Below are 16,820 nucleotides of genomic sequence, written 5' to 3'. Positions count from 1 at the left end.
TTTTTTTTTTTTTTTTTTTTTTTTAATATGGTCAGGAATACTGAACTCAAGACGAAGGCAAAAGATGCTCCAACAAACCTTGAGGATAAGGAGAAAGGTAAGGCTGCTTAGCAACCGATTGAATTGATTTCGTCCGACTAAGAAATGATCTACGCACTTCGTCATGGGACGAGAGTCAACTATAAGTCCGACGCTCCTCCTTCTCCTCTTTAGTAATTTTTGGCATACAACAAACTGCATTCATTCCTCATTTGACTGCGATCCTTCGAATTTCATAGTATCGGTCCAAGCTGAAGAAGTTCAAGAATGGTCCACCCCTTAAGCAACGAGGGTCGAGGCACTAATCATAAACAAGTTAAAATCCCTTAAACAACGAGGGTCGGGGCGCTGATCATAGACAAGTTAAAACCCCTTAAGCAACGGAGGGTCAGGGCACTGATCATAGACAAGTTAAAACCACCCCGTCTGCTTCAAACATCTACTTGTTAAATTTTTCGTCGTGTTTCTCTCAATTTTGGTCTCTCTATCTATATCTAAATTCAACACAATATTTAGAATGAGAACGTTCAAACATTTAACATTTTAGTCAACTGTTCATACTTCTTAATCAGTCGAGTAATGTTCAAATTGGTGTATCTATGTTAACTATCGATTAGCTCCAATAATTTTGGATTAGGTTATTGGGGGTTGATTGCAATAAATTTTCAAAAGAAATAAAAAATTAATACATTTTGGATAAGGATCTTCACGCTAATCATAGACTTTCCTCCTTAATTTTCATTAATATTTTATTATGCACGAAGGCCATTTAATTATTTTAATATATACTATTACATCAAGTTTAATTAGACGCGCTACTTACGTGATAACATTCATTCTAATATTCATTAATTACTCAAAAATTAATAAATCAGCGACAAATTCATCATATTATTAATCAATACAAATCTAAAGTCTTTATTTGTATTTTAAAATCTTTCTCATAGTTATATCACAAATATTTAGTTTATTATTATTATTTTTTATGTAATGGTTTGTTGACCCACCTTGTAACTAATATTGTCCCTTTTTATATTTATTGTATTTTAAGTGTTTCATTAACAAAAATATTCAAAATTTAGGGGTAAATAGGTAATATTCAAAATTTATAGACAAAAAAATCTTAATTTTTAATTCGGATAAAAGTTTAAAATGGCGAAATTTGATAAATATTAAAAAAACGGAAATAAAAAGTTAAAATTAATTAAATTAGTAAAGAAACTTTTATATTAATACGTAAATCTCACTTTTCACTTTTCACTTTTCACCTTTTTAACTTTTTTATTTTTTTTTATCTTTTAATAATTAATCGCGGTTCTGCAATCAGCGCTGTGGATATTAGAGAGAGAGGAAGACCCATTTAATTGGAGAAAAATAATTAATTTTAATTTGTGTATTGTACCTCAAATTTAAAGCCCACTCTCACTTCCCCACGCGCTTTAATTTTTTTTTTCTTTTAAGTTGTTTTATTTTTCAAAAAAATTACGTTAGATTATAAAAAAGTTGAGAAAGCTATTAAAAAATTATGAATTAAATATTTAAAAGGTGATTTGTTAAACTAAATTTGTAATTAAAAAAAAAAAAAAAATCTTCTGACTCGTAATAGCGCGTGGACGGAGAATAATTTTTTTCCATTTCCATTATAAAATTAAACAAAATTAAATAAAATTCTAAAACTTTCTCTCTCTAAGAGTGGAGCCACCGGGAGAGTAACAGAGAGACATCTTACCCTCCAGCTTGACCTGCGGAGCTGCCGTCCCTTTTCCGCCACCTTTTCCAACGCCATTCCCAACCACCGTCTCCCCCCGTCTTCCATTTTCTAGGGCACGTACTTCCTCTTCAATGGATAATTCTCCTCCCTCGCCGTTGCTGCAGCCTTTGCACGACGGCGCCGGAATGGACCTCCAACTCCCCATGCCCGACGACTCCTCCACCCCACTCTGGGACCTGGGGGATCTCCTCGACCTCGCTGCGGATGATCAGTTTTCCTTCTCTTTGGAACAGGACAATCTGCCCTCGGCCTCCTCTCATTACCTCGAGATTCAATCCCAGACTTCTCCCCCTTCCAATTCGGACCGAATTCGGAAGCGCGACCCGAGGTTGACCTGCTCGAATTTCTTGGCCGGGCGGGTTCCTTGTGCTTGTCCTGAGATTGATGCGATGCTTGAGGAGGAAGCAGCTGCCACGCCTGGTAAGAAGCGGGCTAGGACGGCGCGTGCTACGGCTGGAACTGTTCGGTGCCAAGTACCGGGGTGTGAGGTTGATATTAGCGAGCTTAAAGGTTATCATAGAAGGCATAGGGTTTGTCTTCGTTGCGCGAACGCTGCTGCTGTTGTGCTCGATGGAGAGACTAAAAGATATTGCCAGCAGTGTGGCAAGTAAGTTGAGTTCGTGTGTTTCGATATTTGCTGGTTTTTTCGTTCATTTTCAAGTTAATTCTGTTTTCTTTCGGTGCTTACCTATCAATTCTTGCTGATTTTGCATCTTGTTCAAGTGCCGATGCTACTAGATTGTGTAAAGTGCACATTCTAACCCTGTTACTTCGATGGCATTGTATGCCCTTTAAATTGTTTCCTCAATCATGGGAGTGCCGATCCTATATGATGCCGAGTGCGTGGTTGTCTTTTCCCCCCCTTTCTGGGCATCACATGTTCATGTCGAAATATAAGTCTTTTGGAGACCCAAAACAACGAATGAAAAATTTCTTTGCTAATGCTTCTTGGTTACTTCCAATTGCTTGGCAGGTTTCATGTTTTATCTGATTTTGATGAAGGCAAACGGAGTTGTCGAAGAAAATTAGAGCGCCACAACAATCGACGACGTAGGAAGCCTGTTGATTCTGCAGCTTCTATGGAAAGTGATCGATCAGGCGTGCCTCTGGAAGATGTTTCTTGTAATGGTGATGTAGGTAAAGGTAATAATCTAAAACAGCTGCAGCAGCAGCAATGTTACGATTGCTGTACCATTGGATTTCTCTCACTGGCATGTATTCTTACAGATAACATTCTTTTCAATAACCAAACTGATCAGAAGGAAGTTGTGCATTTGGAGCCTGAACATGGGCTGGTAACCTCCACTGTCTGTTCAGCTCCTGACCTGCAGAATAATATGGATGGCAGGTTAACTTTATTGGCAATGGGTGAGGCTCAAGTGGATGGAGGAAAAGATAATTCTAAATCTCTTACTTCATCCTACTGCGACAACAAAAGCACATATTCATCAATGGTGAATGCTTTAAAGATATTCCAGCCATTTTCTATTTTCTGTTCGTACGAGGACGTATGATGATTCCAATTCTTTTTGTTACAGTGTCCAACTGGCCGAATATCATTCAAGCTTTATGATTGGAATCCTGCCGAGTTCCCTAGAAGACTTCGGCTCCAAGTATTTTCATCTTTACAGTTTAGTACTTAATGAGAATAGTTTTTTCAGCATAAGATATTAGAATTTGGTTAATTTGACTTCGAATCCATTGCAGATATTTGAATGGTTGGCTAATATGCCTGTTGAGTTGGAGGGATATATTCGGCCTGGTTGCATAATTTTGACTGCATTTGTTGCAATGCCGAAGTTTATGTGGATAAAGGTGATTTTGAGTTGTTTTTTTCAAATATAACGTTGGTTGTTACAATTTGGTAGCATGTTTACTTTCCTATATACTTTTGACTGTAATTATCAGTTTAAGGTCAGCTAATTAATAATATCCTGTTACAGCTTCTGCATGTCTGCCCCTACTCATAATTAGGTTGTCTTTAACTGGAATCCTTGTCCTCAGGGTTTCATGTTTCCTTTCAAACAATTATCTGAAAGTTAGTCCCTGAATTTTCTTAAACTAATTAATTTCTCAAACTACTGGCAGTTACTTGAAGATCCCACGACACACGTGCACAATTTTGTAGTTGCACGTGGAAGACCTCTTTGGGGGAGGGGCAACATGCTTGTTTATTTGAACAACATGATTTTTCGCCCTGTAGAAGGTGTGTCAACAATTTAGCATTTTTTTTTTCTAATTCATCATGAATATGAGCATATTTCATGATACATTCTGCGATTCTGTTGTTGAAACCTTTTTTTTTTTTTTTTTTTAACATGTCGATTGTTGACTTTTCTTGCAGGTTTTATTTGTTCATTAATATTTTCTTGAGGATCTTTTTTTTTTCCTGTTATTTTGTACAGGCAAAAGTGTAATGAAAATTGAGAGGGATATGCAGGCTCCAAGACTTCACTATATACATCCTACATGCTTTGAGGCTGGAAAACCCATGGAGTTTGTTGCTTGTGGAAGTCATTTGCGGCAACCAAAATTTAGGTATTACAATAATAGAATTATACTCCATATTCATTTGAGCCCCAAAAAAATACATCTACAGGTTTTTCCAGACATATCTATAGTATTATCATTTGGTTTTCAGCAAGGGGAAAGAGGATTAGCTACCAACTCACTTATAAATTTACCCTTCGATATTCTTGTATGCAACTCTCTTGCATTTGTACTGATATATCCATAAATCGAGATCATGCATGCTTCACATATTAACTTCTATATTCTTTTATCAATTTTGTAAGTTTTGTTTCTATTAAAGACATCTGAAGGTTTATATTTTTCTTCTTAATGATGTTGCTTACCGAAATTTTAATAAAAGTTTGGTTGCCTCAAGGGATGGGGCAGCCTCTTTGGTTCAAGGCCCATGGATTTGGCATCCAAATGATTCTTTTGGTAAACTTAAAAGAATAAACTCTTCAAAGTCTCCCACTCCTAAAGTATCAGTTGGAGTGAGGTCCGGATGTTTGTATTGTCTGAAAAGATACTTTTTAATCCTTTTTCTTAGTGCTGGGAGATAGCTTCGTTCTTTTGAAGCAATGAATTTTTGGGCATACTGTATTTTTTCCCTTTCTAAACCAATGGATATAATCATATTAACCTTAAATGTACTAGGTTATTGTGCTAAGCCAGTTACTGAAAGGCCAAATGGATACTTGAAGTGAGAAATTGCATGCTCGTACATATGCCTGGAAGAAGTTATATATTCATTATACTGTGGAGTTTCTGAGGTCCACTGTATCTATGCTGAAGAAAAGGGTCCTTGACTTGCAGAATAAAATTTATTATTCATGCTGAAGAAAGTTATCTATGCTCGCAGGTCTCTTGTATCTTTTGCTGGAAAGTATCTTTCGCACGATCATTCTTTCGTTCTTTCCCATTGTCAAAAAGAAGGTGATGATGCTAAGTGGAGCGACCACCAGTTGTTCAAGATATATATACCTCACACAGACCATGATCTTTTTGGCCCTGCATTTGTTGAGGCAAGTATATATTTTCCATCCCATGTTCTTTGATTAATTAGTCTCACCTGCCCCTGCTACCCTCCCCAAGCATAAATAAAGTAAGATGAAAATAAGTTTTAAAAACAATTATCTGAATGTTTTGTCATGAGATAAGTGTTTTGTGAACAATTTTAACATCTTAACACTGCCTAAAAGTTTGTCTCTTTTGGGTGTGCATGAAAAAGAAAAAGACGAAGAAAGGAAAAAGGAAACCGAAACTTCATCAAGTTATTTGAACCAAATTAAATTTAGACTTCTTGACATGGTAATAGACTAAGAAATGGAAATATTGGTTGTATCCTGTCTTCCAATATGTTTATTTTTATCTTCCTCTCATAGTTTTTTGTAAAATACCGTGTAGGTGGAGAATCATTCAGGCTTATCAAATTTTATTCCTATTCTCATTGGGGATAGCGAAACTTGCTCTGAAATGAAGACTATACAGGAGCGGCTTGATATGTCTCTGCTTGTCGAAGCTACTGGTTCTTCACATGAATCTTGTGAACATTCTTCATTGAGACAAAAAGTACATTCAGAACTCATGATGGACATATCTTGGTTGCTTAAAAAGCCTTCGTCAGAGCATGTGCAGCATATTATGAATTCGTCACAAATTCAAAGATTCACCCGGTTGTTGAAATTTTTGATACGCAATGACTCAACGGTCATTTTAGGGAGAGTCTTAGAACATCTTAAGATTGTCATGGAAAATGTAGAATCAGACGTGGCGGTTAACGGCTTCAGTTATCCCGATTTAAGGTTTTTTGAGAAGTATTTGGATTCTGCAAGAGATGTTCTTCAACTGAATCTTCATAAAACTGGGAATTCAGTGCTACACTTAGGACATCCTAAGTCTAAAGGGGACCGTGTTTCTCAAAGCTGCTCCGAGAACAAATTGGTTTCTGTTGTTCCCGGGATTGTACTGGTAAGAGTTTCAATGTTTTCTGTAGGGTTTTTAATATTGAATTTGTTTTTCATTCTTATTTGATCATTTCAGATTTATAATTTATTTTTTGAATTGAGTAATGACGAACTTTTATACTAAGCAAAGAGCCAAGTACAAAAAGAGGAAACCAACAGCTAGCCAAGGGTGTGTTAAGATTCCTCCAATTGGCATTTGATAATATATATATATATATATATATATATATATAAATACTGAAGACATTATAAAAAATTGCCTACTGTTATCTAACCTCCAGAGAAGCCTATTATTTTGAAGGATCGAGGAATGTCTTTGAATAGTTTGATGGAAGGATGTGAAATCCTGTATATCTCTATTGTAAAGTGGTCCATCGAGATGCACCTTTCAAGTGCTGTGCTCTTGATTCAATTTAGAGAGATACAACCGATTAGTTTATTGGTAGTTCCTCCTGCTTTCGGTTATGTTGCCTCTGCAGGATTTTTTACTGGCCCATGTCGAAGTCACAGTGAAGGCACCGACAATCATTACAGATATCATACAGACCATAGTGGTCTTGTCAAATTCCTTTCTACCTACAGGGAGGGAGTAAGCCCCAAAAGTGGAGTTCTCTCTGCACATGATTTTGAGAGATAGATTCCCAGATCTATGAATATATTCCAACCTGGATTAAGGGCTTGGAACTATTAATTTAGGCCCTATTGCAGGGAGGGGTGATTGGCTATGGATGTTATTCCTCACCCCAAATTTTATTTTCTTAGGTCTTTTGCTCATTTGAGTTTTTCGAGGATCGAGTAGTTTAGGTATTTTGACACCAGTTTTGCATTCTTTTAGACTCTTCCTTGGGAAAAAATTGCCTGTGACAATTTAATAATGGTCTTTACCATGTTAAATCACCCCGGAAAATTTGAGCTATCAGATACCTCCTAGGACAGTAATGGAATCCTATTGCGAGCTTCAAACTCGACCTGTAAAATATATTTTTTTCCAAGGTGGTGCTGGTTGATTATATTCACCCTGCATCTTTTACAGCGATATTTCGGTCATATTTCTTCTGTTTGTTTTTCCTGCAGAAAATGGAGTCGAGAGAAAATGGCCATTTTCGAACAGTGGCAGGTTCAACCTCCATTGGTAGTGTGGAAACAGTACCCCTTTTAAACAAAAATCTCGGCGAGAAAATAACTGTTCGAGCCTTTACAGTGAAAGAAGAAAGCCGAAAGCAAGAACATTCAAGAAAGTCATGTGGTCTTCTATTCTCTGGGGCTCATTTTAGGCGTCAGACAACATTGTTTGCAGTTACCTTCGTTGCTGTTTGTTTTGGAATATGTGCAGCTTTAGTTCATTCTCACAAGGTTGGCGACTTTGCTGTTTCGATCCGTAGGTGCTTGATCAATAAGTTGTAGAACAAGAAGGATCTGAACTTGAACATAACTCTTCTGATCCATTCTTTTGTTCTGCTGAAAATTAGTTCAAGAACTGCCCGCCCGCCCACTTGTGGCATCCCCTTTCTCCAGCGAATGCGAAATGGACGCCTCGACCAAAACTTGGTCTCACTGCCAAACCAACAGGTTACTTACCTACATAGTTTTGGTGTGTTTAGAGCAAAAGCCTCTGGATCATTCTATTGTTTGATACTGATATTGCTGTTCTACGTCTGGTCGACCGATGTGAATTTTTCCCCGGTAACGACATGGCGTTCATAGTCTGTTTTTGGTTGCATTGGATGCGGGATTCCTAACTTTTGTACATTTGTATCTCACCTGAAGCAAGTTCAAGCAGATGCTGGACCTCTGTATTGTAATAATTTCCAGGTTTCACGGCTAACAATGAATTTCTCATTCATCACAGCCTAGACTACTGAGTTTTCAATGCTTTCGAAGTCATATTTCTACTTGTATTTCCATTAAACTCCATTTTTTAGTACAACTACTTTAGGGTCGAAAGATTTAAACCTCCGACTTCGAAAGGAGTACATGCCAATGACCATTGAGCTATGCTCCGGCCCGGGCCTCAAACTATTAGGGTAATGGTACAATTTATGGAAAGGATGTTTGTACACGGGTAGGGTGGTTCTCTCTGTTCTTTCACGCACGCATAGGTTCTAAACACCTGTGTTATGATGGACACGTGATGGACTGAATGATCTATTTGAAGACAGGATCGATGAAAATACAGGTAGAAATATCGACATCGAGAGTATTGGAAACTCAATGAATATATCAATTAAAACACTAGAGATCTATTAGTCACAAAATTAATATCATTTTCAAAGAATCAAATACATAATTTAACAAAAAAAAAAAAAGTTGGGTCGAAACCAAAAAGAGATCGGAATTGAATGATTAGAGTTATATGGCCAAAATTTTGGTTTGGGATTAAGTGAATAATTAGGTGTGTTTTGGGACCATAAAACATAGGAAAAGAAAGACAACTAGGCAAATGATGAAGTTGAATGATTTTCTAATTATGTATCAATCTGACTCGGATCCTACTAATCCAAATTCATATCAGAAACAAATTGCAACATTCGCCTAATTTCTTTTGTCACCATTATTTTCATATTCCAATTTTACCTAATTTCTTTGTGTTTGCACACATTAATGACATAATAATTAATAAAAATACTTCTAATTTTTTTTTTATCTAAAAAAATATTTATAAATTTTTAACCATATCTAAAAAATATTTTAAAAAATACCTTGAATTTTAAAAAGTTTAAAAATATTCTTACTATTAATTAAGAGTCCGGTTTCAATGAACCAAAGATATTTTCATTGGTTTAGGGTAAAATTGTAAATCTAAAAATTTAGGGACTAAAAAAAAGTAATTTCCAAGAAGAAAAATAGATATTTATATATTAATGAGAGATTATAAATTTTGGGTTAAAAATAAGAACACATTTATTATTCCTATAATTTCAAAAAATAAAAGAAAATAACAATATTAAAAAAAGAAAAAGAAAAAAGATCATCCCTAGTCTCGCTCGCATCTGAATAAATTACCAAAATTATAAAAAAGAATAATTAAAATAATGATTAAGAAATGTTCATTTAGTTTAAATTAAATAAAAACAAACAAACAAATAAATAAATACAAGTTGGCATTAACAACAATATTAGGAAAAGATTATTCAGCAAATTGGAGATTAGGCTGCCGCCCCCCTTGCCCTTTCAATCTTAATTACTTTAATTCTATTTTAATCCATTCAAACAAAACCAAAGTTAAAACCGTTTTTCGAGTCGATAGATTTTGAATTTACATCTAACTGTCGTTAAAGAAAATACAACTGATAATCTTGAAAAGATTCAATTTTGTTCTTTAAATTACTTATCGTCCTAACCTATTAGCTGAGAATTTTGAGTTTGGTGGTGATTTAACATGATATTACAATAGGGTAGACCCGTTCGAATCTTTGTAATATCGTTTTCTCTCTCATTCATTATTGATGAGCGGTGAATATTTAAATTGATTGATAATAAACTTCCCGACATACTATTTGATAAATTGCAATTTTTTTTAATAAAATTACAATATTACCCTTCTTCGTAAATAATTAAAAATTACTATTGGGTTGATAAAAAATTAGACTTAAAACAACGTTTTATTTTAAATTTTAAAAACATATTAAAAAAAAAAAAAAATTACAATTTACCCTTCTTTATTAATTTTTTTTTATTTATGAAAACTGAGACTTGAAATGAGTGTGACGATGACTTAGACAGGTATTTACAGCTCAATTTTCGTTCCAAATCCAAATTTTATGTAATATTCTAACGAAAATTTTTAAAATTAGTTTAGCTCCGAGATCTTTGTTTGTTTGTCTCGGGATCCCATCGGAAGTGAAGTGAAGAGACAGCCAAGTTTCACATGCTAGCTTTCATAATTATAAGTTTAAAAGCAATGCCCACTTGAAATAGCTCATTCAATTTGTTTGTTTAATCATTTGCTTGCAAACAAGGACCAGAAACAAGTGGCGGCTATGAAATTCCCATTCTACACGTTTAATTTAAAAGCATAGCAATTGGGTTTCATATTTGAGATAGAGAAACAGAGTCATCAATGGCGATTGAGGAGTGGAAGGAGCTTGAAAATGGCGATCATGGGGATTTGCAGAACCCATTGATGCCAACACAGGAAGAACAACAACAAAATGGAAGCCTTCAAATGCTTTATCTTAGTACCTTCGTTGCTGTTTGTGGCTCGTTTCAATTCGGATCATGTGTAAGTCTTGCCTCGTCCTTCCTCTTCTTTCGCTTTCGTGTTTCGGTTTTGTGAGATTCTGTATCGGTTGTAGAGAGGAACGAAACATTTTTTTTTACAAGGGTATGGAAATCTCTGTGTGGGAGACACGTTTTAAAAACCCTGAGGGACAACCCAGAAGGCAAAGCCCAAATAGAACAATATCGGTTAACGGTGGGCTTGAGCTTGAGCTGTTCCAAATAGTATCAAAGCCAGACATCAGGGCGATGTGTTAGCGAGGAGGCTGAGCCTCGAAGGGGGGTGAACATGAGGTGGTGTGCCAGCAAGGACGCTGGGCTCCGAAGGGGGTGAATTATGAGATCTCATCTCGGTTGGAGAGGGGAACAAAACATTTTTTATAAGGGTGTGAAAATCTCTATGCACCAGACACGTTTTAAAAACCCTGAGGGACAACCCAAAAGACAAAGCCCAAATAGGTCAATATCGACTAGCGGTGAACTTGGGCTGTTCCAAATAGTATCAAAGGTACACATCAGGGCGATATGCTAGCGAGGAGGCTGAGTCTAGAAAGGGGGTGGACACGAAGCGGTGTGCCAGTAAGGACGTTGGGATACGAAGGAGGTGGATTGTTGGATCCCATCTCAATTGGGGAGGGGAACGACGTATTCCTTTATAAAGAGTGTGGAAACCTCTCCTTAATGAATCTCTCTATCTCTCCTAAGTTTGTATTGCAACATACGAACTTATGTTACAAAACGTGTTTTAAACCCGCGTCCCATAGGAGGAACCGCCGCCATTATGACAAGTAGTTTTACACTATCAGATATACATATTATAAAACGTGTCTTAAACCCGTGGCCAATCGTATCTTTACAAGTTTAATAGCCAAATAAAATGTTAAGTATCAATGATGAAAATGAAAATTAAGATAGTATATTTTGAGTGGGCCGGAGGTAGAAACCATGAAAATGGCGGAGGCCCAGTTATTGGCCCAACAGGTCATTTGGGCCCAAATTAGAAAAGGATTGAAATGATAATAATTATTTATATAAGCTCTATAATATAATTTGAAAATGAAATAATTATGGGTGCCAGGTGGGATATTCAGCGCCAGCTCAAGCAGCAATAAGGGAAGATCTAAATTTGTCTCTATCTGAGGTTAGTTATTTTTTCTTGTTATAATTAATGAAATTAAATAATATTATTAGTAAGTTTGAATAAATTTAATTAATTAAAATGTACAGTATTCTATGTTTGGTTCTATACTTACCATTGGAGCAATGTTTGGAGCTGTAACAAGTGGGAGAATTGCTGATTATATTGGTCGTAAAGGGGTAAGTCCTAATTTTATATAAAAATAAATTTTAATTTTGTTTGGTAGAAAAAAAATATATTCTTTTTGATATTTTTTAAAATTCACAAAATTATTACACATAAAATTAAATATAAAAAAAAAATTTAGACACAAAATTGGTTTAATTTTATTTCACAAAAAATAAATAGGAGAAATTAGTATTTACGAGGTTAAATTAAAAAAAAATTAAATAAAAAATAAAATAGATTATCAAACGGATCTAAATTATTATCATATGTAATTTTAGTTTTTATTTTTTTATGACTGGCAGGCAATGAGAATGTCGGCTTATTTCTGTATAATAGGATGGATAGCAATTTACCTTTCGAAGGTATGTTTTCGTATATTTTTTTTTCTTAAAAATTTATAAAACGTCTTTTATTTTATAATAAAATATCAATTTTTAAGATGATAATTAATATATTATTCAGTGAATTATGCGATATATTATATCGTATATTTTGTATTAGGAATCTTTGTCACTGGACATTGGAAGGGTGCTCACAGGATATGGCATTGGAGTCTTCTCTTATGTGGTCATATTCTCATTACTTAATTTTAATTTTATTTTCCTAATTTAAATGATAAATATTTTGAATCCTAAATCAACGATGACGTTGCCAAACGTGTAGGTTCCGATATTTATAGCCGAAATAGCTCCCAAAAATCTTCGTGGAAGGCTTACAACCCTAAATCAGGTGAGAATATTGAACTCATCAATTTTATTCGAGATTTGCATTTTGTAGCATTTGTTGTCATCCGTTCGTTTTTCATTAATTATTAATGTGATATTTGTTATAAAAATTATTTTTAATTTTAAAAAAATAAGAAAATTTCAGGTCGATTTTCGATTAGTAATAAATGAAAAAAATTGATCGAGATATAAAAATGAAACCAAATACAACTCAAACTGATCCCTAACCTGACTTTGTTTTACAGCTATTGATTGTCACTGGTTCGTCGGTTGCTTTCTTACTCGGAACGATTGTAACATGGAGAACACTTGCTCTCTCAGGTAAAACTTATCTTCATTATTAATGTTTTTCCATTTCGGCATTTTTTTTCAGATACCGCTAACAAATATAATTCCCTTTTTATTGATTAAAAAAAAAAAACGAGAAATAAGAACAAGAAAATTACCAAATGGGGCCAAAACTTTTTGTATTTACATTTTCTTCTTTTAAATTTAAATTTGGATGGAGGACTAAATTGCAATTTTGGGTTTGATTTGTAGGACTTATACCATGCACTACCCTTCTTGTGGGTCTTTTTTTTGTTCCGGAGTCCCCTAGATGGCTTGTAAGTCTTCTTCCTCCTCTTCTTCCGCCGCCACCGCCGCCGTGGCCGCCGCCTTACTGTGTGTGTGTTTTAGGCAAAGGTTGGGCAAGAGAAGGAGTTTCTAAGTGCATTGCAGAGACTTAGGGGCACAAATGCTGATATTTCAACCGAAGCTGCTCAGATTCAAGTAATTTTATTTTATTATTTTATTTATTTATTTGAATTTATTTACTTACCTTCAAAAATCCACTTTTTAATCTATATATTTCCAATTTTATAATAATTATTTTATATTTATATTATAACAAAAATCTAAATTTTCATTTTCATTTTCATTTCTTAATACAGAAATACAAGAATTATCCAAATCCAACCTATATATTGAAAACTAAAAAATAAAATTTAAAATTTAGTTGAAAATTTGGATGAAAATTATAGTAATATTAAAAAAATTAAATAGTTATTAAATGAGATTTATAAACTAACTAATTTAATATATATTTTTTATTTTTTATTTATTTTCATGAAACTAACAACTTTGTTATTATATAAATATTTATTTTTAATTTTCAGAATTATATTGAAACTATGCAAAGTCTCCCCAAGACCAAGTTGGTTGATTTGTTACAGAGAAGATATATTCGCCCTTTGATTGTGAGTAATATCTTACCATTTATATAAAATCCCATATTTATATTTTTTATTTATTTTTAAATTATAAATGAAAAATTGCACGAGTATGAGAATTAAAATAGGAGACAGGGATCGCTTCCCATCCTGCTCGCCCGATATACATCTCTAAATTTGATAGATATCCATGTTCTCGAGCATCTACAACTCTAGTATCTGAAGATTTTAGCTATTTTGATTTGAAAAAAAATAAACAAATTAATTACGTTGGGAAGAACGGTTAAAATTTTTAAAATTTAATGACTAAATAAATTATTTTTTCGAATTGACTTTTGACTTTTGGTGTAGATTGGGGTGGGACTGATGGTGTTCCAACAATTTGGAGGGATCAACGGGATAGGTTTCTTCGCAAGTGAAACCTTTGCCTCAGCGGGTAATCTAACACTAATTACTCGACGTAACTATCGTTTTCATAATCGTTATCGTGAATATTACGACAATAACGATTATTATGAATATACGTGCAATTTTCAATTTATTTTATTTTTCGTTTTAGATCGTTATCGAGATTTTTACGGTCAATTTTTGTGTGAAATTGCAGGTCCATCAGCAGGCAAAATTGGGACCATTGCTTATGCTTGTATTCAGGTAGTTAAAAACTTTAAAACAAACCCTAATGTTGAGGTAATTTTGTCTGAAAGTTAATCTCAGTAATTAATTAACCATTAAACTTACAGGTTCCAATTACCGTGGGTGGTGTAATTCTAATGGATAAATCTGGAAGAAGGCCACTTATTATGGTAATTTCCCATCCTCTATATCATTGTTATCATTCAAATTTTTATATAAATAAATATTAAAAATAGACTTACATTTTTAATTAACCCTTTTTTAACTTTTACTCTTTTGAGAGTTACCACAGTTAAAACTTGAGTTAAGTATTTAAATTCGTGAAACTAAGTCGAACCATACATTAGGTAGACATTAGTGTCCATACACGGTTTTACGATTTTGCAGAGACCTATGTTTTCGATAAACAGTTTTTTGGTTTTAGTCACTGTAATTCCCCTTATGAGGAGGCACTTCTTCTCCCGAGGTTACGAGGTTATTTTGCCAAGTTTTAAAATTATTTTAACGAGATTCAAATAACCACAAGATATATATTTTGATACTCAAATTTTCACCGATTTTTTTTTGTGGTAATTTTTTAATAACGGTTGGATGTAGATTCGAAATCTGCATGTCTCTAATAATTACGAGATGTAAATTTGAACTATGGTAGCTCGGGATTATGAATGAATGGTTTATTTCAAGGTATCTGCAGCTGGGACTTCTCTTGGTTGCTTCCTTGCCGGAGCGTCTTTCTTTCTCAAGGTAGTGATCATAATCTTCCGTTACATAACCAATCTTTCGTAACGTTAATCATCCTTCTTCTACTTTCATTTTCAACTTTAGAGCCATGGTTTGCTGCTCGAGTTCGTGCCCGTGCTTGTGGTCGTCGGAGTGTTGGTACGACTGTGCTCCTTCTAACTAAATCTCTAAATCTCGAAGATTAAATATTAACGTTGTCGTGGTTTAAATTGGATGGTTAGATATTCATTGCATTTTTCTCAATTGGAATGGGAGCAGTTCCTTGGGTGATAATGTCTGAGGTAATCATCGAATTAAATGCATTATTTTCGTATTAAAATGAGAAATTTTCAATAAATAAATAAATAAATATATTATTTATTAATTTAATTTAATTTTATTGGTAGATATTTCCAATTAATGTGAAAGGAATTGCTGGGAGCATAGTGGTGTTGGTGAACTGGTTAGGTGCTTGGGTTGTCTCTTTTACCTTCAATTTCTTCATGAGCTGGAGTTCTTCTGGTAATTTTTTCTTTTTTGATGAAAAAAAAATTATTTATTTGTTTATTTTAATTTTTTAGTTGAAGATATAGAAACACGTTTGATAATTATTACCTAGTCGTTAATTTTTATTGAAAAATAAAATAGAATCGGGGTCGATGTAGTAGAAAAATGATAATAAAATATTTAAAATTTTACTAAACCCTCATTTTTCAATTCGAATATAGTTTTATTTCTAAATTTTGAATTTAATTTTTATTATTTCTAAATTATGATGTACAATTTACATTAATTAAATTAGTTTTCACTAATTTTCTGTCACAATTTAAATTATTTTAAACTAATTAATCGGAGATTAACACTAAATACCAAAAAAAAATTGTAAAAATTCAAAGATAAAAATATAAAATCTTAAAACTTGTAATATTTTGAAATTTAATAATTTGGGACTAAAACAACAATAATAATAATAATTATTATTATTATAGAAAAAGGGTTTAAAACTGATTTCTAACATTATTTTTTATTTTTTATTTTTGGTTAATTTCAGGGACATTTTTCATTTACTCTCTAATATCTTTGATGACAATTCTATTCGTGGTCAAGTTGGTCCCAGAAACCAAAGGAAAAACCCTAGAAGAAATTCAAGCATCCATTGATTCCCAAAGGGACATTTAAGTAATTTTGACAGCAAAAACTGTTTTTTATTTTATTTTATTTTATTTATAATTAGCATACTTTCATTTATAGAATTCAATTCAATTCTGCAAGTATTAACGCCTTTCTTCAATAATTTTTAAAAAATAATTCCATATTTATTAAAATTTCAATTTAATTTGATGGGAAATCCTTTTATAATTACTTTATTAAATATTGAGAATATTATTAATTAGATATTTTGAACTAAAAATATAAAAATACTTTTAGGTAGTTCCGAAATACTCAATTTGGATTTGAATATTCCCACCCGTAATTGTCTTTGTTAAAAAATAATAAATTAATAAATAAATTAAATATATTTTCAACTAAATAATCGATGACGCTCCTTAAAAAGGATGAAGAAAATGAGCCATAATGATGTGATGTGATTGAAAGCAAGCCTCCAATAATTCAATAATATTAAATTCTTTTTTTTTTCTATTAATCTAGTTTATTATTATTATTATTGCTATTAATTAATTAAATTTAATATTCGACTAATTTTAATAAATTTTTAATTTA

At 33.3% G+C, this 16,820-nt stretch overlaps 2 protein-coding genes across 3 annotated transcripts; both read left to right on the top strand.

Moving 5' to 3' along the window:
* Nucleotides 1-1,730: 1,730 nt before the first annotated feature.
* LOC111457700 (squamosa promoter-binding-like protein 7) lies at nucleotides 1,731-8,183 on the top strand. The gene is made up of 10 exons (XM_023100055.1): nucleotides 1,731-2,417; nucleotides 2,784-2,953; nucleotides 3,038-3,264; nucleotides 3,349-3,423; nucleotides 3,518-3,625; nucleotides 3,899-4,016; nucleotides 4,216-4,348; nucleotides 5,181-5,343; nucleotides 5,726-6,289; nucleotides 7,360-8,183. The coding sequence occupies exons 1-10, from the start codon at nucleotides 1,882-1,884 to the stop codon at nucleotides 7,687-7,689; spliced, it is 2,424 nt and encodes an 807-aa protein (XP_022955823.1). The 5' UTR covers nucleotides 1,731-1,881; the 3' UTR covers nucleotides 7,690-8,183.
* A 1,892-nt stretch (nucleotides 8,184-10,075) lies between these two features.
* LOC111457706 (sugar transporter ERD6-like 16) lies at nucleotides 10,076-16,285 on the top strand. Of its 2 annotated transcripts, XM_023100069.1 has the most exons (19): nucleotides 10,140-10,173; nucleotides 10,322-10,507; nucleotides 11,582-11,644; nucleotides 11,731-11,820; nucleotides 12,112-12,171; nucleotides 12,311-12,376; nucleotides 12,473-12,538; nucleotides 12,780-12,855; nucleotides 13,075-13,139; nucleotides 13,213-13,305; nucleotides 13,692-13,772; nucleotides 14,097-14,181; nucleotides 14,350-14,396; nucleotides 14,486-14,548; nucleotides 15,063-15,122; nucleotides 15,204-15,257; nucleotides 15,341-15,400; nucleotides 15,506-15,620; nucleotides 16,150-16,285. In XM_023100069.1, the coding sequence occupies exons 2-19, from the start codon at nucleotides 10,346-10,348 to the stop codon at nucleotides 16,275-16,277; spliced, it is 1,434 nt and encodes a 477-aa protein (XP_022955837.1). In that variant the 5' UTR covers nucleotides 10,140-10,173; nucleotides 10,322-10,345; the 3' UTR covers nucleotides 16,278-16,285. The 2 variants fall into 2 exon arrangements, with proteins under 2 accessions (XP_022955838.1, XP_022955837.1); XM_023100070.1 differs by lacking the exon at nucleotides 13,692-13,772 and having other exon boundaries at nucleotides 10,076-10,507.
* The last annotated feature ends 535 nt before the right edge of the window (nucleotides 16,286-16,820 follow it).

This window comes from Cucurbita moschata, unplaced genomic scaffold, assembly GCF_002738365.1.
Source record: "Cucurbita moschata cultivar Rifu unplaced genomic scaffold, Cmos_1.0 Cmo_Scf00020, whole genome shotgun sequence".
NCBI classification, from domain to species: Eukaryota; Viridiplantae; Streptophyta; class Magnoliopsida; order Cucurbitales; family Cucurbitaceae; genus Cucurbita; species Cucurbita moschata.
This window is presented reverse-complemented; position numbering and strand designations above follow the sequence as displayed.

Coding starts and splice junctions, on each gene's coding strand:
- LOC111457700 (XM_023100055.1), top strand. CDS start 1,882: ATGGATAATTCTCCTCCCTCGCCGTTGCTGCAGCCTTTGCACGACGGC. Junction 5,344..5,725: donor TTGGCCCTGCATTTGTTGAG/GCAAGTATATAT, acceptor AATACCGTGTAG/GTGGAGAATCATTCAGGCTT. Junction 6,290..7,359: donor TTGTTCCCGGGATTGTACTG/GTAAGAGTTTCA, acceptor TTTTTCCTGCAG/AAAATGGAGTCGAGAGAAAA.
- LOC111457706 (XM_023100069.1), top strand. CDS start 10,346: ATGGCGATTGAGGAGTGGAAGGAGCTTGAAAATGGCGATCATGGGGAT. Junction 11,821..12,111: donor ATTATATTGGTCGTAAAGGG/GTAAGTCCTAAT, acceptor TATGACTGGCAG/GCAATGAGAATGTCGGCTTA. Junction 15,401..15,505: donor CTTGGGTGATAATGTCTGAG/GTAATCATCGAA, acceptor TTTTATTGGTAG/ATATTTCCAATTAATGTGAA.